At 34.9% G+C, this 23,076-nt stretch overlaps 2 protein-coding genes across 6 annotated transcripts in view; both read left to right on the plus strand.

The window, feature by feature from the left end:
* Positions 1–620: 620 nt before the first annotated feature.
* Positions 621–9,827, plus strand: LOC136348058 (retinoblastoma-like protein 1). 5 transcript variants are annotated; one of them, XM_066298591.1, is made up of 17 exons: positions 621–1,062; positions 3,744–3,880; positions 3,940–4,158; positions 4,219–4,473; positions 4,525–4,751; positions 4,806–4,889; positions 4,946–4,986; positions 5,045–5,208; positions 5,265–5,460; positions 6,049–6,252; positions 6,310–6,457; positions 6,519–6,638; positions 6,696–6,850; positions 6,911–7,208; positions 8,194–8,309; positions 8,403–8,579; positions 8,772–9,827. In XM_066298591.1, exons 1-17 carry the CDS (start codon positions 928–930, stop codon positions 8,937–8,939), a joined length of 2,844 nt encoding a protein of 947 aa, XP_066154688.1. In that variant the 5' UTR covers positions 621–927; the 3' UTR covers positions 8,940–9,827. The 5 variants fall into 5 exon arrangements, with proteins under 5 accessions (XP_066154688.1, XP_066154691.1, XP_066154689.1 ...); XM_066298594.1 differs by having other exon boundaries at positions 8,418–8,579; XM_066298592.1 differs by having other exon boundaries at positions 3,940–4,152.
* Positions 9,828–12,452: 2,625 nt separating this feature from the next.
* Positions 12,453–23,076, plus strand: part of LOC136348072 (synaptic vesicle membrane protein VAT-1 homolog-like) — a 44,606-nt gene continuing 33,982 nt past the window's right edge. The window contains exon 1 of the mRNA XM_066298624.1: positions 12,453–12,867. Within this exon, the coding sequence (XP_066154721.1) occupies positions 12,611–12,867 (257 nt within the window). The 5' untranslated portion in view covers positions 12,453–12,610. The remainder of the gene's footprint in view (positions 12,868–23,076) is intronic.

The following is a 23,076-nucleotide window of genomic DNA, read 5'->3' on the forward strand; positions in this document are numbered from 1 at the left end:
AAGTTTGTTATCAAAAATGACCGAAAGCTAAATATTTTCAAGTTTAAGTTTACCATGAAGTATTTTTGGAGATTTCGTTTAAATATTGGAAGCGCCGGTATTTAAACAAACCGATTCCTGCGTTTTTTGCAGAAGCAAAGAACGCAACTGTATAAAAATGATAAACGAAGGATAATAGTTTACTCATTTAGTTTCTAGAATAACTAGCTTGTGATCTACATCGAATGTGAATAACACTAAAAAAATTACATAAAAACGAAATAAAAATGATTGAATAATTTAAAATTGATTAATTAAACTTCGCACCAAAATCCGAATACTTTTCTTTGGTTATAGGCAACCAGACATACAGCACACTGCTCACGTGACTACTTTTGCGTTTTCAGCCAATGGTTGTTCATATCGATGACATTTCATTTAGACTGCCACCTACTGCAAAAATAATGTATTAAAAAATTTGGCGCGAAGAACTTAATTTTCATTGTTTTTTGATAAAGACTCTCTAGTAATTTATGCATTTTAAGAAACAATTAAACTTCCCTCACCGTTGCCCTTTAACTCACTGTACTTTCGAGCTCACTAATCCAAAAAATGTATTTTTCCCGCCCAAAAGTCACTCACAAATTGAGGTTATAAATAAAAACAGCTGATGCTTTAAAGGCCCAAAAGTGTTTGTGTTTTGCCTCACAAAAAAGCACACCCGCGAATTTAATAAACAAATTTGGGCATTTCAAAACCTCAGTCACATCTTCAAGCCTTTGGCGCCAATTTCCGAAAATATCTGCGGCATGGCGCAAAATACAGGTGCAAAGTCCCACGTTTTGTAGGAGTGCATAAAAGTAGGCGTCGTCTGGTCTGGAAGGTCCACGGTGATCAGTGCAGCAGTAGGAGTTTTTTTGTTGAAATCGCCCCTAAATCATCTTTACCATGGTCCAGTCTAATAGCAGTAATGACGAGCTTAGTTTACATCAGGAGTTGTGCAGCAAGTTGAATCTCGACTTGGGTATTGTAGCAGCCTCGTGGGAGACCTTTGAGAGTATCAGTAAGAAGTTTGCTCTTGAGGTAAGTGTCTTTCAATAACACTGATCTAAAATAAGTAGATCTGGCATATAGCATAATAGTTTCTTTGAAAATAAAAAAAAATTTACTGCAATTCCCAGTATCATTTGCTGTTCTCTCATACACTTAAGATCTCACTTTAATGCTGAATAACGCTAATTTGCAAGGTATCTTTTGCCCTTCTTAGAGTTTGCTTTTTCCAAGATCAGATGTACATTTTCAATTTGCAACTTTGTGTTGACACTAGGTGTAGGTCAAAGATAGTTCATTTCAGTTTTTAGCCTTTATTTCCATATAAAAACATTTTTATGTCTTATTATTTAGCTACATCTACTTAAGTAGGTATCTTTCACGATTTTGAAAGCATTTTTAATGGAAATTTCTTAAAAATATAACCATACTTAGCTACCCATAGTTCAGGGTGCAAAGGCAGTTTCACAGCCCCTCATAATAAATCTAATCCACCTCTATGGATAGATCCTCCCTAGGACAGAACTATGTTAGGGTCTAACTTAATTGTATGCTATTCTGCATTTAATACATTTGAATTCTTTTGGATAATTTCGCAGATGTTTTTAAGATATACTAATAGGTGTGGTGATTAATACATTACCAATTAGTAGGAATTAGTACATAGACTTGGTGATCTTGAAAGATGATATTTAATTATAAGTTTTACAAAAGGAGAGAAATTGACAATATTATGATGAGCATAACAGTTGTGCACACATGGCTTAGGGTATTTTTTGTCAAGGATCTGCAATGACAAAAACTGTATAGAAGGATCCAGTGTACTTTCCATCAACTGAGATATAAGGGAAATACTGCAATATTGCTCTCTAAAACACATAGGACTAACCCATTTCACTTCAGCTTAGTATAGTATAGTACTGCCAAATCATTTATGGTAGGACACACTAAAATGGCTGACTCATCTTTTACATATTAGACATAGTAAAGGACCTAAAATTGATTCTTGAGGCACTTTTTGTTTGGTATTAATCAACCCCTATGGGTGGTAATAGATTCATGATGATATATTTCGAGTTATGCAAACAATACAATTTTTGATCTTCATAACAACCACTGATGATTAATTCAATTACGAGTATTGGAGGGATTAAAAAACAGGCCGCTATGCCTACAGGAATAAATCTTTCATGTACAAGGTGTCTCGAAAAAATCGGCGAAGCTATAACTCGGTTATATATAAATGGATTTTGATGAACTGAAAACTAAGTAAAATGATATTTTTCGGATTACTAAGTAAAGTCAATTTTTTTTAATTCAATTTCTTTGGCTTTAGGTGTCTCCGTCAAAATTTCAAATAGAAGTGCATTTTTGTACATTTTCCGATGTATATATTTTTCTGAATTTAATTCTGAATGATAATTTCACCAAAAACACAAGTAAAACAATTTTAAATTGGAAAAATTGAAAATTTTATTTCTTTGAGTAGTAATACATTGAGTCGAATATTACAAACAGGACTTTTCTTCTGCACTTAACAACGTATATATATCGAAATTGATATTTGATAATTGTCGCCAATAACAACACAAATAACTCTTTTTATCGCACTAAGGAATGTGCATAAAAATAGCTACTTCCCCAGATTGTTATCGTTATTAATACTACGGTTTTGTCAATACCCCATATATATCCCCCCCCCCCCCCTAAATCCGTTAAATATCAATTCATTTGCATTAAATTCGATGCCCGCGTTATATTCCAAAAACGCATTCAGAAACTAAATACTACGTATTCCGATTCCTTTGTGCAATTTTCGATTCGTAGACATTAACAGAAATTTAATCATGATAAAATTTGCTTATGCCCATAAATTATCTGCTCGTTTCTATGATAATGGTTTCAATTGTAACTTAATAATGAAATACGTGGTTTTTCAAATTATATTTTCAATAAATAATTACATACCTGAAATTCAGTGCAGTGCAACGAATTAAAATTTGAGAGTAATTATTTATTTAACACCTAAAGTATAGAATTGCCAAAGCAATTTCCCTAAGGATCATAATTAATTAGTTTATTATGACGGTATATTATGCTACTTAAAAGTGAGATGTAGTCGGGTTCATTAAGGCTCAACAATTTCAACCTTCTTATCCTTCAAACGATTCAAAATTTGTCATTATTTCTAGTTTCTCAATACCATAAACTGTAACTATAGCTATGTGTTTGACATAAATTTCAAGAAACGTTGTGTTTTCCTTTTGGCTTTTCAGTAGGATTGTTTTCCGAATTTCCTATTAGTTTCCGAGAAAAAATAATACATTAATATTTGGAGATAGTAGGTATTAGGTATGTACACTCTTGTCCCATCTGAGGGGTTATTTGGAAAAGTAGCAGCTATTGGTGATTAAAGAAGGTACTGTCAGTATAAGTTACAGTGGATCCATCGAAAAATTCATTATTTTCGCTGACTTCTAACTTAATTAGAAATCTAGTTTTAAAAGAGAACAATTTTGCCAGAATAAAATTGATCATAGGTGATAATTCCCTTAGACAATTACTTTACTTTCAATCTATTTTGACTCTAATTCATCGTTTTTTGGTCTTATTGTTCCAATTGAACTACCAATTATGACTTACATATATCATTATCTTTTATTTCCAGTTAACACTATCCAAATTTCACCTACTATCTTAATGTACTATTTCAGGGTGAGAAGATTCACTGGTTGGGTTGTGCCATTTATGTAGCATCCAGAAATATGGAAACTCCAACTGTTGACAACTCCTCCGTTGTCAAAGGAATGGGTATAAATTTAACCAGCCTTTTAAGACATAGCAATTTAACGTAAGTATTTATACCGACATTGATCATCTTTATATTTCTAATCTTCGATAAAATTTCAGTTTTATGCAATTTTTTAACAACATTACGCGCTGGGCGGATATGGCGCAATTACCACCGGACTTTCGCACGAAGATTGATAATATGAGAAACAATTTTAGCATCACCTATAATACTTTCAAAAAGCTGCATCCGTTGTTTATTGAAATATTCCTTCCACCAATTCCAAATAAACAAGATGTGGAAGCTGCGAAGCACCGATACAAAAAATCTAGGTATAGGTAACTCATTATATTTTTTTAATTTCCAGTTTGCTTCAATTTGTTTTCTTTTGGTCAAAGAACTATCCCCTGCACATCACTGAAAATATTCGAGTTCATCTGGAATATGTTTATCACTTTAAAGGCGGAGGAACCTTTATGCAGCACCGAGTTGATTAAAGCTCACCATCTGCTTTTTTGTTGCATTGACTACGCTTTTAAAAATGTGGTGTCTGCTGAAAGAAAAGACTTAATTAACGGAACTGTGACTGAGGAGCTATTGCAATACAACCAGGATTTTAGAGCTTTAAAGGAAGTGCCTTGCATAGTTAAAAGGTAGTAATTCGCATGTGAATGTGGTAATAAACTACATGAAATGACTTACAGATTTTGCAAAGGTGATACTGTAATCAAGGAAGCTCTGCATATGAAAGCGTACACTTTCAGGCAACTTTTAACTAAATTCATTGATCAGGGAATTTTATTGGCCGATGAAACCGATTTTACCGGAGTTTTTGAGCGAAACAGTTTCGACCAAAATTTTAAGAATTTCAATAAGGCATACGAAACGCATTTGTTGAGTCGCGGTGATTTTGATGAAAGAATTTTTCTTGGTGAGCTTGAAGAGTTCTAAGTCAAAAATGTTAGCTAATAATTTTCATTTGCAGCTGAATTTAAACGTGTTTTAATGGATAAAGAGCAAGCTGTGCAAAGTTGGACTTCAATGAGAGTGTTGCCTCCTAGCGATTCAGGTATGCTTGATGTTATTTTAAAATTTGAACATATGGTAATATTCTTTTCTAAACAGATGGGGCTCTTTTGGAATCACCAAAAGCAGGAATTGGAACTGTAAGTTTTCTTGGGTGTAAGTAACGTTTGAATTTTCTAGTTCTGATACTCATTTCAGGCTAATCCTAGAATTCTGGACACTCCTTTGACAGGAAGGCGATTTTTGGGACCGAGAGATGGCGATTTGTCTGGTAGATCAATACCAGAGCGGATTTCCAGGTTGCAAACTATCATAGGAAGCAGATCTGCTGATGCTAGCGAACAGCTGAAAAGTCTTTTTGAGTAGGATTATTTTTTATTAAAGATTTTATCTGTAATTCAGCATTTGTTTATTTTAGATCCTGCGGAAGAAACATTTTACCAAAGATTAATGATATTCTTGACAAAATGAAAAAAATGTTTATCGCAGGATATACAGCAAATAATTTGTCGAAAGAAGAGGCGCAAAATAAGCTCGATTTGGGTGGTGCTTTATTTTTTAAATATGTAGAGATGATTTTAAACAAGGAGAAGAACATAACGCCTGATATTTCCGTAAGTTGATTATAATTATTATAATCGGGTAATAGCTCATGCTGACAGTACATAATGTACCAAAAATAGACGATACAGCTTTAGCCGTTTTGAAGAAACATAGCGTAAATTTGTATCTAGCGGTCGTCTTTAAACATTTGTAACTCCAGTAGGGGACATTTTTCAATCAAAATGTATGGATTTTTTTAATGCATTGAGTGAAGAAATTGGCCTTTAAAAATTTCGAAGTAAAATATTACTCTATATAGGGTGTCTCAAATACCACGTGACACTTATTACCATCGTCGAAACAATAAACAGATTAATTCATAAAACAGTTGCAATGTTTTATGCTTAAAACGCCACATCAACTCACAATTTTAATCGGGGATTTATTTAGTTTAAACAGAAGCCCGTTTGATACTCCATACAGGGTGTTCCAATATGACGTGTAAATATTGTGGCAGGGGAGTTTTATGAAATTCTGTTTAAATTTCAGTTTTTCACACACACACACAAAGTAAAATTTAAGAACGGTATAATAAAGTTTGTTTTTAAAATATTAGGGAAAGTGAAGTTATTTGTTTCTCAAATTTATGAATTTTTCAGGGTTTGGTTGAAAAAGAAGTATTTTATCAATGTATGTTCGCGTGTTGTTTGGAGATTGTTCTGTACTGTTACAACTTCCCAAAGAAATTCCCCTGGATATTAGACGTACTGAAAGTTGAGCCGATACATTTCGTTAAAGTGATCGAATTGGTAGTCAGGTCCAAAGACAACTTGTTCAGAGAGCTGATCAAACACTTGAACAGAGTAAATATTATTGTTAAAACGTTCAACGAGTGCTCTAAGCAACTGAATAATCTTTAGATTGAAGAAACCATAATCGAATCATTGGCGTGGAGATCGAGCAGTCCAATATGGGATGCCATTGAGAAATCTGGACAGGAAATTCCCAAATTCCAGGATACTGCCTTACCTGGCCATCTTCTATACAACGAAGCTTCAAATGAACACCGTAAGTTAATAATCACAATAGTTGATTTCATTTTATTTTCTAAATTAAACCATTATCATAGTGTTACAGTCCCCGGGGCCTCCTTCCGCTGCAGACCGGTTTCAATCTCCCCTTTCTCAGCTATGCAAAAATTTATTCCCGTCTTCAGGATCAGGGTTGCAGCGCCCAGGCACGCATTTGGGTACAAGTCGTTCCTGTTAAAATCGAGTTTTTGTTAATACGTTTAACGTAATTTCAGTCCTACCAGACAAAGACGGAAAAGTGAAATTTATTCCGATATTGGATGCTCATGTAAAGATTGAGAATCCTCAAACCAGTCCTGGAACCAAGCCTGATCCGCAGGCCGCCGCTCTACCTCGACGAACTGGAAGTTTATCGATTATTTTCAGAAAAGTAAGTCTTCATTAACGTTTAATTTTCAGAGCTAAGATTAATATATATTTTTTAATTTAGTTTTATTATTTGGCCGGGGTCAGAATGCAACACCTCTGTTCCCAATTGGGGTTCGAGGAATTTGAGCTTCGACGGAAAATCTGGACAATTTTTGAAGACTCGATCCGTCACACGGATCTTATAAAAGACCGGCACTTAGACCAGTTGTTGATGTGTGCAATATACGTTATCTGTAAAGCAGCGAACGTGACCAACAATCCAAACTTATTTAGCCTTATTATGAAGTTCTACAGGCAACAGCCACAAGCCTCTAGCTGCGTTTATCGGGATGTGTTGATTAGTAGAGCCAGAACTGTCGGTACGTGTTGAACTGCAATGTTGAAGAAATAATGGTTTCAAATGTATTGCATTGAAGAGAGATTTCTTTAAAAACTTAATTATTGGCAATTAAGTAAAGGTGTAAATCATTTTTGTTTTTAAATATTTTCCTGAAATTGGTGTAGCGTAAATTTTATTGCGATTAATTGTGAACTTTAAAATGAAACCGGCAGTAAAACAGGTAAATTCACAATTTTATTTTCGGTTTCGAAATTTAATCGCATTGCTGGTAAAGTCACCTTTATTTCCTCCTCTCATAAACTTTGTTCTAAATATCATAAAACTTAAACCATAACTGGTGAATTATTGTAAAACATTAATGTGCCATTCGAAATTTTAGACATTCAAAATTTCTTTAATTTCAACCATGTTTTTAATATCCAGTGCGGGCGCATGAAATTTCATCTTCTCCCATAAAAACTGAACACATTTATCCAACAAATTTATATATATTTAACTATGCCACATAAGGATAGATTTTTAATTCTTAGACAGTGAAGGATTGATTTATTGCCTAGGCATGAAAAATAAAAATTCATGGCTTGTTTTGTATTATTATAATGGTAATTTTTCTGCCAATCGGAGAAAAACATAAACAAACTCGAATATAAAAATTCAAATTGCAAAATACGGAGACTGATAAAAAAACATGTTTATTTATGTTTATTTAATTAGTATAATTTTCAGTATTCATTTGTTTTTCTAAAGGGTATTCCCAAAAAACTGAATACAATTTCAAATATGTTTTCCTTTGCTTCAATAATAAAATCGCTAGCACTTCACCAAAATATCAAGAACTAATGATGATTTTTCCCAACAAAATTTAATTTCTTTAAGAGTTCAAGAGCTCTCAATGACTCTTGGCAAGTGTATATATGTGTTTAATCTTTTTTTGTAATGATTTAGTTCTTGACATTTTGCATACATTGGTAAGCCGACATTTTGTATTACAATTTTATTTTCAGATGGCGAAGAAATACCCGAAGAAAACGATCATTTAATTCTATTTTACAACCATGTCTACATAAAAGTGATGCAGTCGTACGCCGTCAGATTCAAACCCAACGCAAATAATACGAACGTAAGGAAGAATAAATTTTTCGTTTTAAAATGCACTTTACAAGTGGTCCAATTTCAATATTCGGTCATATCACTACAAAAAAATATATTATAGTACGCATTCCAGAAGGATATTGTGCTCAGTCCCCTCCCTGCTAGCAGGAAAAATTTTATCTCCTCCTCCAACCAGCAGGTAGTTGGAAACGTCTTCATAAAACCCATGGATACCTCTACCATCCCGGTCAATAACGGCTCATCTTTTAATTATTATTTCAGCCGCAGTCCCTCCAAAGTAAGTTCTACAAATACAAATTTTATCCTAAAACGTAGGTAGAGTTTGTGGAAAGATTATTTGTCAAATGGCTAAAGTGTCTATTTTTGTCACATATATTCGTCCATAAATCCACAAAATCTGTCCAGTTTGATTAACTTACAGTCGCTAACATCAACTTTCAATTTGACATCCACATTTACGCTATCGTAGGATTTAATGAACATTAATCGAGCAATAAACGGCAATGGAATTCAGGGTAAGAGACTATTGATTGATGAGGATGGGAATGTTCCTACCACCAAAAGATTGGCACCTAATCGGAAACTGCAGTCGCTGGTAGAAGATAGACAGCGTCAGAATAGTGCCTCGAATGACTAATTCTGAGTTGGCAATTGTTATATCGTACTGAATTTCAAATTTCCACATTTTAATATATTACTTTCCCAGATATCACTATTACAGGTAGAATAGTAGGCTTTTAGCTAGTAGGTAGATCGGTACTTGGCGTAGTCCATTTTAGTTTTATTAACAGGTGGGCAGACTAATTAACTCTTTAGCAGATATTTGTTCTATTACTCGTAAAAAAATCAAAATATGTTTAAAATAACATTAAAAAAGTTTTGTACTTTGACTTGTCGACGATATATCAGTTTTAAGGCGAAACTTAAAACTTGTTTTTCAACATCCAGTTAGGGGGCAACAGCTGTCAGTTAAGAACTAAGTGGCAGATACAGTATTTTTTAAACCGAAGGTAATTTTTTTTTGTCCTTTAGTACCCAAAATGAGCTTTTAAGAGAGCGAAAACCAAAAATTGTGTTTGGACACACCTATTTTCTACATCTTTAATTGATCTCAACAAATGAAGATTGTGCATAATATATACTTGTGTTTAATGCGAAATTTCGTAGACTTCCAGAGAGGGAATTTCGGTAAAAAGTAATAGTGATTAATTTCTGCATTGTGTTTTCTTCATTCTTTTGTAGGATTTTATTTATTATTTTTTGTCGCATTTTAAGTAGTTTATATAAGGAAGTTGTTGTCTTTCGAACAGTATGATATCAGTATAGTTTTTCATTAAACAATTGATTGAATATGATCGTGAGCAATATTAATCTTCAAGAATTCTTTATCAGTCGTTTTAAATGGTGTTTCTTGTTAATTTGTATTAATATTAGGAATATTCGTGGTATAATTTGAGCTTGTGCTTCTGATTGTAAAATCTTAAAGGTAATTTAGTTTTAATAAAAATTCTTTGAAAAAGAGTAATTTATGATTTTTGTGCCTTTTTCAACCATCCTAGTTTTGTGCTTAAAAGCGTGATTAAAAGCGGGAGAATTAATAGTATACTATGATCTGTCCTTCATCATTAGCCATTTCCAACGATGAAGTTAATTAAAAAGTAAATAATTTCGCTCGAGTTTGTCTAGCCGTGGCTGTACAAATAAAACGCAACATGCCGCTATATTATGTGCTACAATAGACGAGCGGACGGTCACGGCAACGTGTGTAACTTAAATGGTCAGCGGGGATAAAGATTTTATTATATTCCGCATATCCCTCATTATTCTCTCTGACGACGTATGGAAGACGTCTAATTAGCTTATAACGACAATATTGGTTCCTACATACAGGTTGTCTAGGTGATTAAATGCAGAATGAAATGGTCTTTTAACTCAAGTAATAAAATACGGGGCGTCCCATTTGAAGAAAATTTATTTTGCTGAACATCCTATAGACGATTATCAAAATTGAAATGGAGAAGAATGAAGTGTAGTGTTTTGACTTTTTACTGGCAACATTTTGTTGTTCTATCTTTGTTAGTTTTGCTCTAACAACTTATTATTACGCACAAGATTTTTGCGAATTTTGGCATAAAATAATTTTCACCCATTTAAAACAATAAAGTTATTATTAATTTCCTATACTTCCAGAATTACCACCATTTTGAAAATATGTTCAATCGATAAATCTTGGACTCAAATGGCTGAATACCGAATTGTAATCTAATTCTATCCCTCGCAGTTTTCTAAATAGTTCTAACGGGCACTCAGCTAAAGACACCCTATATAAACCACATGGCTATTTTTTAATATTTTGACTTGTATGCAGGGATAGTAAAAAGAGGACTTTTTCATCTAACTTAGAACACACTATAACCACCTATTCTAAAGTGAATAGCATTAATAAACTTTATTTTTCGCTTATTAAATAAAAAAAATAAAGCGTCCTGTATATATACTCATAGAAACCAGAAAAGCATGAGGCATATCTACACAATGTAAGGAAGCGTTTCATATTATCATTTCTCAAGTAAAGCTCTATACGTAGACGTAAATGTCCAGGATTCGCATATATAAACTGTAAATGAGGTTTTCATGGCCGGAAAATCGACGAAAAGTGGCAACATTGTAATTCAGTTACGCACCACCCACCCATATAAATATGCAGTGGTTGAACGTCTCTGTTTAGTAAGTCAAATGCTGACATTTAACATTTCATTAATTTTTACGCTGGAATACTTTCGTCAGATAAAAAAACTATAAAAGGAATGTAGCTACCGAAAATTTACACCGAATATTTGCCTCATTTATTAAATGTCTATTTTAGGAATGCAATAATTATCGAAAACTATTAACGGTAATTACTCACTGATAATTTTACAGAGATAATTTTGCAATGTAGCCATATCGTAAAGGTATTTGACTGTGGGATTAGATTGCAAATATCACCCTGACATTTTATTTTTATGAATCGTTCAGGTTAGTTCAGGTTAGCGTTTTTGATCTCGAAAATCTAATTAAAAAGAATAATTTCCTTATATGCCGTATATACAGGGCGTTGGTTGGCTTTTATTTTTTGTTTTTCTTGTTTTGGAATTACTCGTTAACATACAAGATGCGGTCACTCTTGCAATGGGTCTTATGGGAATGCCCAAAATGGCGAGAATAGCAGTTGCAGTTTCGGGTGTATTAGGAAAAAGTTACGCAAAGTCATTATGAATCCATTCTGAAAATTGATTTCCCTATCACGACTCCTGGAATTTTTACAATAAAAAATCCATAAAAATACGCTAATTGAAAAATATCAGTTATAGTTAGTTTTTTGTTATTTCTTCTATACTGGCGGTAATTGAGCAAAACTCGGTATTTGGATATTTTAGAAGCAATCAATGTGAATCCGTCTGCATTTTGGCTGTATAGCGTAAGGGGCCTTATTAGCCTCATGTCGACGTCCTTAAAAGAGCCCAACTTGTCACCCGGTGTGAAATTTAACACTAATAGGAAAAGTGCGTTTTTTAAGTGTGTACGGCAATATGGAATAAAACAGGAGAAAAAAAAAGATAATAATTGACCTGTTTTAATTTTTTTATTTTTTGGTCATAACAGCTAACGCGTTATCAATGTAATAACAAATTATATTCATAATCTTATAATTACTGTTGGAAATAAACAATTTATTTTAATATTCTAAAATCAACATTCGCAATAAATAATACAAATATCGCGCAATAAAATATCAGGAGGATCATTTTAGTTTTAGTTTATTTAGTTAGTATAAACAAAAGAAATTACTTGTTGCTTTATTTTTATTTTATTTCATATTTTACCTTATTTGCTGTATTAACCCACCTTAATTACTAAACAAGGCTATTTTAATTCGTTTTTTTTGCGTGATCGATTCTATAAATCATCTTTACACTTGTAAAAATTCATCTTAATCAACTCAAACGCCCCGATATTTATTATAATTTTGATATTTTGATTTTGTCAGATCAACGCAATATTTCGTGTCATTGTATATCGCACGCTTTCAGAAGGAAAAAGAAGGGGGTGCATTTCTCGTCTTTCTTGTCTGGCGTTGTCACATTGTGCGCAAGCGTCCATCAGACTCGCCCCAAGCTGCCGCCAAAAGCACCTGTTACTTCGCCTCTCGCCGTCTCCAGTTTGTTCATTGTTCGTTTGCCGGCCGGTGAAACTGAAACTATAAATTCGTCCGTTAAATTCCTCGCTCCTCATTCGTACGGTTTTGAATTAACGCTTAAAATCAAAATGTCCGAGCAGCAAGACAACGCAGCTCCCGTCATGAACGGCGAACAAAATGGAGAAAGCAAAGAAAAAGAAATTACGGAAAACGGCACCACCGGCGAATCTGCCGAACCTGTTGCAGAAAACGAAAATGATACGCCTAAAAAGGAGATGAGGGCCGTCGTTTTAACTGGTTTTGGAGGACTTAAGTCGGTTAAAATCCTTAAGAAACCCGAACCCACGCTCAACGAGGGTGAAGTCTTGATCAGGGTTAAAGCATGGTGAGTTGAAATTTCGCTTTTCATTCATCAATACTTAATTTTTGTGCGGACTTTTTTAAAAACTAAATACTCTTAATGCTTTCAAGCTGTGGTTTGTGAAATTTTTAACTGAATTCCTGTTGTGACGACAATTTCATAGGTACTCTATTTGCATATAATTTTTACAAAAATTGAATTCCGTTTAATTTGTTTATTGTATCGTTGTTGCGCATGCGCCCACGAGTTCAGACAAATTCCAAAAATTTCTTTTTTTTTTTCTTTCAAGTTTGATCTCCCATTTTAGTTCTAAAATAGAAATTACTTCGAAGGTTCTTAGCATTCATAGCTGCGTTCACGTTAATTTAATATTATTAAGGTATGTGAGGACCTTCTACGTATCGTTAGCGCATTTTAGTTCATTTGCACGTCATACAGTACTAACCGTAGTACGAACATCCCTTGGATATTTCTTTTTAATTCTGCAGTGTTAAGTATATTTCGTACCACACGGCCATACGTGAACCACTCAAGCAGAGCTTCGGGATTATGAATTAACATTGAAAAGTAATCATGATGTTCATAGTAAAATGAGCGACGCGCTCCTATGCATTCAAATGGCAGCCGGGATTATTTTAATGAGAGCTCCGATTGGTCCATAGGAAAACGGTCTTGTCTGAATGTATAGGGTGGTCACATTTGAACTGTTTTGATAAAAGAACTCCGTTTCCTAGTACAATTGACGATAAAAACTATTTGTTTGTAATAATTTCGCAAATAATTATTAAATTTTTATTTTTCCCTCAAGAAGTAAAGTATTGAAAGCAGCAAATTAAGCTAAAGAATCTATTATTATATATGGCGTTCTACCCAAAACGCATATTTTTAAAATTTTTATATGTTTGACACGTCTCCTGGGGAGCCTGTTGTTCATCTACATATTAGCGAACTTCATTTAATTAAGTTTTATCATTATTCAGCATACGGGGTGTTTTTTTTGGTGTGCCTAGCATTGCTATCGCCTAAACCGGTGAGAGTCACGACTTCGGTTAAATTAGCTAAAAGTGGAGCTGCTTAAGGAAACTGCTACAAGGTTGCCACATTTTGAGTGAGTCCTTAGATATTTGGACAAATATGAAAACTTCAATCCCTTGTATGTCGTAAACTGTTACAGGAAAGAAGTTTAAATTGCAAAGTCTCACAACCCTCCACAAAACGAAATATCGATCGTCATTGTACAGCTTTTAATGACCAAATAATCACTAGCAACTTCATTATTTCAAATGTTGACCTCGAATTTTTATTTCGCATTTCAGAAGTACTTCGTATACCTATGAAAGTAGAATATTCCTATTAACGAGTTTTAGTTATCCTATTAACCATCCTGTAAAAGCTTCTAGATTAAAATCAAGCGTTTGTCAGGGATTGAAGGTAATAATCAGATTATTACTCACTACGTAGTTGCCTCTAACTTTATTTTTCTCTAATTGACAAGGAAATTTGCCATTTAATGACATAAAACAGGTTTCACAGTTACTTTTAATATAAATAGAGTACAAAGTGACACTTTTACTGCGAAACTTGATCGCCGCAATTCTGATAGATGAGCAGCGGTGAAAGGAAAAATGTTCAAATACTCACATATAAGAAATGTGTAAAATCCATTTTTGTTCGAAAACGGATTTCAGTGGCTAATTTGTTTAGTTATCAAGGAGTTATTAAGTATTATAAATGTAGAAAAACATATGGAAATTAGCTAATAAAATTAAACGGCAACAAGGTATTATAAAGGCCGAATAATCACCTGTAATGGAACTAAATTAGATTAAGTTGGTAGCACAACCAAACCTATTACGGATCCCTGGACAACATAAGTATTTGTTTGTTTTTCGTTCGAAGTAGTCAATTCTAGTCATCAATAGTTAATGGAAAATACTGTATTCTATAGTTAGCATTGGTCTTTCACATTCGACAGCGCAGAAACCAGTTAAGTAAGAAAAAAATATTTCCAAAAACACTAAATAACCCTGACAATGGACTATAAGTCATTAACAGAAGATCAGCGATGGCATGTTATGTGCAGAATATGGAAAAAATACGTTATGATCTAAATGTCAATTTTTCAGTTAATTTATTAATATGTGTATAATTGGCACTTAACAATGAAATAAAATGTCTAATTTTTAGCGTAGAACAGGTACAGAACGAAATCCTAATTTCAAGTAATGTACATATTTGCTTCCATGCGAATTTTATTAATAAAAGAAATTTTAAGAACACTTTGGAGGTGCCAAAAATGTCCACTTGTTGCCCAAGATAAACACAATAAAGCATTCCTCTCGCTTTCAGTGCGAGGTTTGGCCAACGAACTGAAGAATGCCCATAAAAACTTATGGATACAATCGCAGACATTATATCGAGAAGAGTAATATATACTGGATGGCCTAAATGAACATGAAAAATCTCTCATTAGCGCGCAGTGACCGTTCCAAGCTTTTTTCCACCAATGGGCATTGTGCGCCAACGGGAATACCCAAATTATAAGTAAACGTGGTAAATGTGTAAAAAAACTAACTTGGTACATGCAAATCCTGTTAAGGTTTTTTACAACTTTTAACGGGTCAGTGCAGGAATTTACAGGATTAGATGTTTCTTCGACTTCTTCTGCATCAACACTTTTCTGCATAAATTAATTTTCTGTTACGTCACGTCCAATTCCCGCATTTGCATAAAATATCTTCCCAATGGGGAGAGTTCTTGGTCTAAATTAATAAAGTCCTCTTTTCGCTTTTCTAAGATCGATCAATTTCATTCAAATTTCTCCCAAACCCTACTGGGGTTGCCAAGTGCAAGTCATCCTTTTGCACCGTACTCTGTGTGCACTTCTCTTTCAACAGATTTTTTTAAAACTTTGCTTTGGCACAGCGGCTTTTAACGGTGCTTGGAGTTCCTTTGGTTCAGACGTTTTGAATGAAAGAAAGAGCTTGAAAGCATTCACCGATTTCCCACGACCTGAAGCTGAGGAAACATCATCCGTTTTTGAGGGAACACGCCTTAAAATCTGTCCGCGGTAGAAAAACTTAAAATTCTGCAGAATGCCTTGATCCGTGAGTTGACACACGGATGTCGTATTAGGGGAAAGAACAATGATTTTAATGTTGTTTAGAGTCAGTTCTCTAGGATGTGGATCTGTATTGTTAAGAAGAGCGTGTTCGAAATCTCATCCTTTTTATTAAAGTCTTGAAGACAGTCTTTATAGAATTAGTCATCCAGGCTCTTTTATTGGAGATCCATGTCGTCGGCAAACTCTGAAGTGGAATATACTTTGATGCCCTTGGTTGCACAGCTCTTTCGGCGACCAAAAACCTTCTCTTTTTCGCCCGCCGCATTGGCACAAAACAATGTGATTAATCTTTCTTTTTCCATCTGGCCTCCTACACACGTTTTGCCTTTATGCGGCAAAGTTTCATCTGGTTAAGCTTTCATCCGCTCTCATCCGCATTGTAGATGTCTTCAGGTGTGCATCCCAATAGCATTCCTGGCAATTTTTCTAAAAATTGGTCAACATCTTATGGATCAACGTCCACTGTCTCCCCCGAAATGCGGTTGAAGCTAACTTTTATGCCCTCTCCCCCATTTGTCCCCAATCAATCGTATGTGTTAAAGTTCTCATTCTCTAAATCGTTAGCTGCCTCTTTGGCCTTAGCTTTCGTTAGCGGCCCTCAAATAATAGAAGTGTTATGGCTTCTTGCACGGGCAAATCATTCGAAACAAATTTTCTCTATTCGCTCAGGATCGTCTTTCAATCAATTTTTTTTAAATCTCATTTGCCTTCTGACTGTCATTGTTTTTGCCTATGTTGAATCTAAAGTTTATTCACAATTGTAGGGAAAAAAACAACTAAAAAAATGCTATGTACCAAGTTTGCCTTCTACCCAGGTTGCGGATACTTAAATTGTCTCCCTCTGTAGTATTAATTACCTTCATTTTTGGCTTTAATGCCAAAAAATTTCTAAGGGGTCATTTTTCGCTCCACCACTTCCAAAACACAATTCACATATCACCGATTCTAAGACGTGCCAAGCACGACATTTGAAACCACATGGGAATCCCTAGCGGCAATCGGTGAAAAACCGTGACTGTCAAATGAAACTGGCCTTGTCCGTTTTCGGAGATTCGTGTCCGTTGTTGGGGGCGTCCCAACCCAAACCGACTTCTCCGTCCGTCCGCTAATGAGAATATCATTTACATGCGAACCGAACCTCAATAATTTGGTTTTAGAAAAATTGTCCGGTGATGTGAGATGCCCGCTATTACGAACTGTCCGCTAAGAGAGATTCCAGTGTATACGTCCAATGTCAGTGATTGTTACAGATTTTAAATTTGTAATATCAACGTGACAAAGGAAGATTTTGCTAATCATCAACTATTCTACGATTGGTCGCTGTAGCGCATTTTTTGCTTACTTAGGATGCATAATTTCGAAAATGTTGCCACGATTTTTGGAGCATCGACAATGCCACATCAGTTGGATTATGATGAATCGGATTTTGACCAATTCGAAATTAGTTGATCTAATTTTGTCTAAAAAGTCCTAAAAAACAGTATTATTTCGGTTTCAAGTGGTAAAATTGAACAGTAATTTAGTCTAATTTACATGTGTCCGAAACATCTGGCAGGTTTTAACCATTATTTTATCCCTGATGCTCTAAAAGTAAAGGAGCTCTTGTCGACTTTTCGAAATTCTATTCATGTGCCCTGGGCAAACGGAAATTTTAAATGTCATAAAAGGTGGGTTTACGGGTTGGGGTTAAAAATTCGGGTTTACGTTATCGAAAGGGTAGCTCTGTCTACAGTTAAAATCCAAGTCCGATTTTAAGCAAATGAGATTGTTCCCGGACTTTAGAACTCTTTGGAACTCAGTTTGGAATGCTACAGCATTTTTGCTTTAGAAGAATTTTACTTTATTAATACATACTGTAAAAGCCACATATTTTCGGAATTCCTAGATAACCTTTGGAAAGGTTATCAATGTTTCCGCAAGATTGTTACGAAATGCCAATTTGAAAATCTAATGGTACCTACGCCGTTTAAATGATTAAAAAATTTTAATCGACGAAATTCTCTTCCGACGTTTTTCAAAATTTCGTCGAGCTTTCATTGGTGAAATAAGTTCGTGTTAATGCAGGTGTATTAAGTATCTCCTCCAGTTGTTGTCGAGATGATTTTATGCGAAAACTTCAAGCATTTCCGTCAGTACTTCCTCATCCACGAAGAAAATTGACCGGAGTCAATTTTATTCTGTACATATAATAAAAAATGGGGTTCAAGTTTAGGGTCTTAAGATGCCCCTTCGGGTAACACTTATAACCAATAGAAGCTAGGATTCCTCCCGGGAGATATTCCTGGTTGGGTCATGCGCATCAACGTGTTTTCGTAGATTTCTACTTAAGTTGCTAGTTTTCCCTGTCACGCAACGCACGTATTTAAGTGGGTATAACAGAACAGCGACATCTACTCGCATAAAATTTCCGATTGCGCTGGAATTGTACTTAATTACCATGTCGCTCAGTTGCGTATCTATTTCCCTATGATTCGTTTTAAATTGTGAACGTCCGTTGTGCAACTCCCTTTTACCACCTCCAGTTATACGACTGTTTACCCTTGTAACGTATTAAAAGATCATGCGTTTACATGCGACGACAACAAGTACCAGCTCAGACGCTGAGTCAGCAGAGTAATGTTAGAAAAATCAGGAATCTCCAATACGCAGTTTAGTTATTAAGTTGACTTAGGTGATAGTTCACGAACCCGCAACAATTTTGTGATCGTTTAGAAGGAATGAAAGTCCTCTTTAAAAGTAAAAGTTCTACGCAAAATTCTCCTCAGAGTTTTTTCGTCGTTCATGATTGAGCGTCAATGAGAGTATCAGACCTAAAAAAACATTTTTTTGTGTGCCTAATTTAGATAGCTTTTTTCAGTGTAAATTATTCTCTAAAATTCCAATTATTCTCATTTTAGCTGTGTCCCATCCTTCCGCGCCATCCCGCTTCCTCCTCCTCGCTTTCGTTGGGTTATTGCGTTGCTTACAACCCCACCATTTTAATGAACATTAGAGACTTTTATTTTCAAGATTTATCAATTAACGATTTAACGGAATCCGACAAATTGCTCCGGCGTGAATAATCTCCGTGGAAGCGCAATCATCTGAATGACTGTGCCCAATGCACGTTCTGAGAATTCACTAGTTGGTCTGAGCGATTAGATCAGTAACGTTTGGTCTCAAACAATCACAATTATATATAATACTCGATTTTTAACGTTTTCCCAACAGAAACCGGTACGTTCTTGTTGCAATAACCGGGTTCGATTCACGAAGCAGATATGTTTTAATTTCAATTATGCATAATAATTTGTATTAGAAATTTCCAGTTATTGTTATTGTGAGCGATTGATCGGGACAAGCTCGAAATAGACCAGGCCGCGATAAGATAAAGAACGAAATAAATATTCAATAGTTGTTACTCATTTTGCGACAAAGATAACAAATACATCGAGGAGTGAATAACTAATGAGCTCTCTAACTGTGTAAAACAAATTAACATGTTGAAATGTGCCCAGCTCGACTTTATAGGAAATAGGTTTGGTGTTGAAATGTTGCTTTGCGCCAGTGAGGCAATTATTTAGTTCTCTTTGAGTGTCCATAATTAAATTTAAATAGGCGTACGAGTTAAAATAATCGAGGTGGAAAAACCTGAATTTCACCGGATGATTGTGTTCAAAACTGCCAAGAAATCGAAACATTATAAAGTAATGAATGCGCAGACAATCATACTTAGACGATCCTCGAAATCACCGGATATGCTTAATGTCAAAAGCACTTGTTACTGGGAAACAGGATACTTCGTTAACATCGATTGCTGCTTATCGGGCAGGCGAACATGGAGTTTTAACAATTCTTTTAATTTTCTAGCGATGGAAACAAACGTGGCTGCCTCAAATATACGCTTTTTAAATAACCCTTGCCTTTCGACAATCTCTTTGTACTACAGGACCTGATAATACAGTAGTCGCGGTGACTGATGCCTTTGTCGTTGTCCTAAAAATAGTCCCATTCATAAAAAAATATTTTAATTTATCTCTCGAAATTCTTCGGGTTTAATTTCATTACGGGGTCGGCTCTTAATCTTGACTGACTGGCAAGAGCGGAAGTACTTCATAATCGAACATGACAAGGGCACTCGTTTGATGGGTACCACCAATAAAGTTGTCTGCTATCTGACCATCAGTGTTGAAGGTTTTCCTTTATAATTGCTTAAGTGATTTAAGAACTTCGTCTGGACTTTATGTACCTACTGCGGAGGAAGGCTGAAGTACCGTCGGATCAGTACATCAATCGAAAACTTTCAACTATGATTAAGTTTACCTGCAGTGTGACCCCTTGGCTTTGGGGTCCGTGATAAGTTTGCCGATTGTGCAATTTAGCCCGGATTTTTTCAATTATAGAGCGTGATAAACTGCGCATTTTCGTCAAAAATGGCCCGACTGACACGAAATCCAAGGCCTACTATGACAGTTTCTAGGAGCGAAATTTTAATAAATCGCATTAGCGATTTTTTTAGAAAAAATCTGTGCGCGCCACTGGAGTGGCCACCCCTCAAAACGGCCTCGTACAAGATTTTAACGAAAAATCTTGAGTAATAACGATTTTGCGGAAGAATTAAAAGCGCACCCTCAGTATATATTTATTTCGAAAAATCCGTAGTCGGCCATGGAGAACAAGTGAAGTGTTTAACTGTCAAACAAGCGCAACGAGCGTCAACATCGACATTAGAACTTGTTCGTTCTTCATACAAATTGAACTATTAATCGTGATAATTGTGGAAAATTCAAGTGAAAGAGGAAAAACAGAAATTGTTCGTCTTTTTGGTGTTAACGTGCGTGCGCCCGGCAGCAGAAGCTGCGACAGAATGCGGAATTCGACATCGGACATCCAGGTAGACCGGTAAGTCGAAGTACTGTGCAACGCATAAATAATATTTTCGATGAAACTCCATCAGTTTCCAAAAATTTGCTTGAAACGAGGCAAAATGCACGTCATAGACTTTTCCTAAATAATTTCAATTTCGAACATGCGCAAAAGGAATGACAAGCGCATCGGAGAAAATGGTGGCTCGGTAGAAGTTGCGAAAACTTAATTGTCTCTTGTGGTGTAATTTTCGTTTTTTTTTCGTTTTATTTGCTCTGTATAAGCCTGAGGCCATAACTAAGCTGTGATGGAACTGTAAATTTTTGAAAATAAGTAAGTACCCAGTGTGCATTTTTAATTCTTCTACAAAACCGTTATTACTTGAAATGTTTCGATAAAATTTTGTACGGGACCGTTTTGAGAGGTGTGCAGTGGCGTCCACAGCTTTTTTTTTTTTAAATCGCTAATGTGATTTATTAAAATTTCGCTCCTAGAAACTCTCACAGTAAGCCTTGAATGTTACATCCGCGAGGCCATTTTTGCCGAAAATGTGCAGTTTATTATCGCGCTGAATAATTTTAAAAAATCCAGGCTAAATCGCACAATCAATAAACTTTTTACAGACTGACCCCAACACAAACGGGCCACACTGTATGTACAAGTTTGCCTCGATATTGAACGTTTAAATTTTTTTGAGTCCAATTCAACTATTTTCAAACTAACTTTTGAGTTTGTTTGAGAAGTGACCTGAAAAATGTGTGGGAACAGAAGTACAAATTTACGAAATATCTTAAAAATGTAATAAAAATTCGAAAAACGTGCTGGCCAATCTGACATTCAAAAAATGGAGGACATAACTTAGCCAGTGGCGCGAATGTGGAAAACGATATTGATTGTATGAAATTATGAGTAAATGTATGATATCTATGTATACGTATATGTACTTTAGTTGAAATGAAGGAATATAATATCATTATAATGAAGGCTATTATGGAGAAATATGTTTCACGAACGAACCGAGCGGTGCCATTCCCGTTTGAGGGATTATGTTCAATATTTGTGATTGCAGGATTTTCCAAATTCAAGCCAATTTATCAGAATTTTGAAGTTACTTACCCAATATTCCACATAAGTCCGATATATCCCAGAAAAGTTCAAGTTATCGAATAAGTTTTAATTTTTTACAGCTTTATTTCAAAGAGACATAAAAATTGATTTCACTTCATTATGAACACTTTTTCTACTCTGTGAGATGTGAGTATATGGAAAAATTTGATATTTCAGCTTTTAGTAATCATAATTTACTTCTTCATTTAAGATATGGGCCTGGGTTTGTCTCTAAATTTTTATTTTTCTTTAAATTCGAAGAAGCTTAATATATAATATGAGTAATATCGATCTTCCGTTTTCAATTTTTATTTGTTTAATAATAATATATGACAGCAAAATTTATTTTTTTTTTAATGTAGAGAAGCATGGTGAGGTTAAATTTTATTATCTTACAAACGGAAATAGGCAAATACCAAGTGGACCACATTTTGAGCGTTCTCAACCGAATTACATGTATTTTGGTGTACTGGATCGTAATCTGAGTCTCTTGAGCTTCGATCGAGTAAACCCTGAAGATAAGCAAGCCGTTAGTAATGCCGTAAATTCCATTAATTTTGATACTAGGTATTCTCGAAAAAACATTCATCGTCGAAATAATAATAGAAATGTAATTTTCCGATTGCACACATCCATGCGATTTTAAGAATGAATTATTATCGTCTAAATGGTATTTTTCCAACTGCTGGATTTAAAAGCAAAGGGTAGCGCGTGTAATGGCCTGCCAGAACTTCAGATTTTTCTCCGCGAGATTATCTCCTCTTGGGATTATATAAAAAATATTCGGATATTTTTAACTTTTGAGCAGACTACTTTTGATCATTTAATGGCCAACTTTACCGCCATTTAACTATTAGCTCTAACGGAAAGTTCCGTCCGATAATTTCGTTTCAAGTTTAAACATGTATGCGCATACTCTTTCGAGCCATATATGGCCGTATTTGTTTATAACTGCATGTACATACATGTTTCTCTCGAAATTAACTACAGTAAAGATATTTCATGTCATTATTAAGCCAGACGCGATCGTGAAAACGTGGGTACTAATAAAGTTCATTTGAGGCACTGTATGTTGTATGAATTCCAACAGGGTAGAAATGCTACCGAAGCATGTCGAAATTTAGTGAAAGTGTTTGGAGGAGATGCTGTTTCAGAAA

Source organism: Euwallacea fornicatus, chromosome 31 (genome assembly GCF_040115645.1).
Source record: "Euwallacea fornicatus isolate EFF26 chromosome 31, ASM4011564v1, whole genome shotgun sequence".
Classification (NCBI taxonomy): Eukaryota; Metazoa; Arthropoda; class Insecta; order Coleoptera; family Curculionidae; genus Euwallacea; species Euwallacea fornicatus.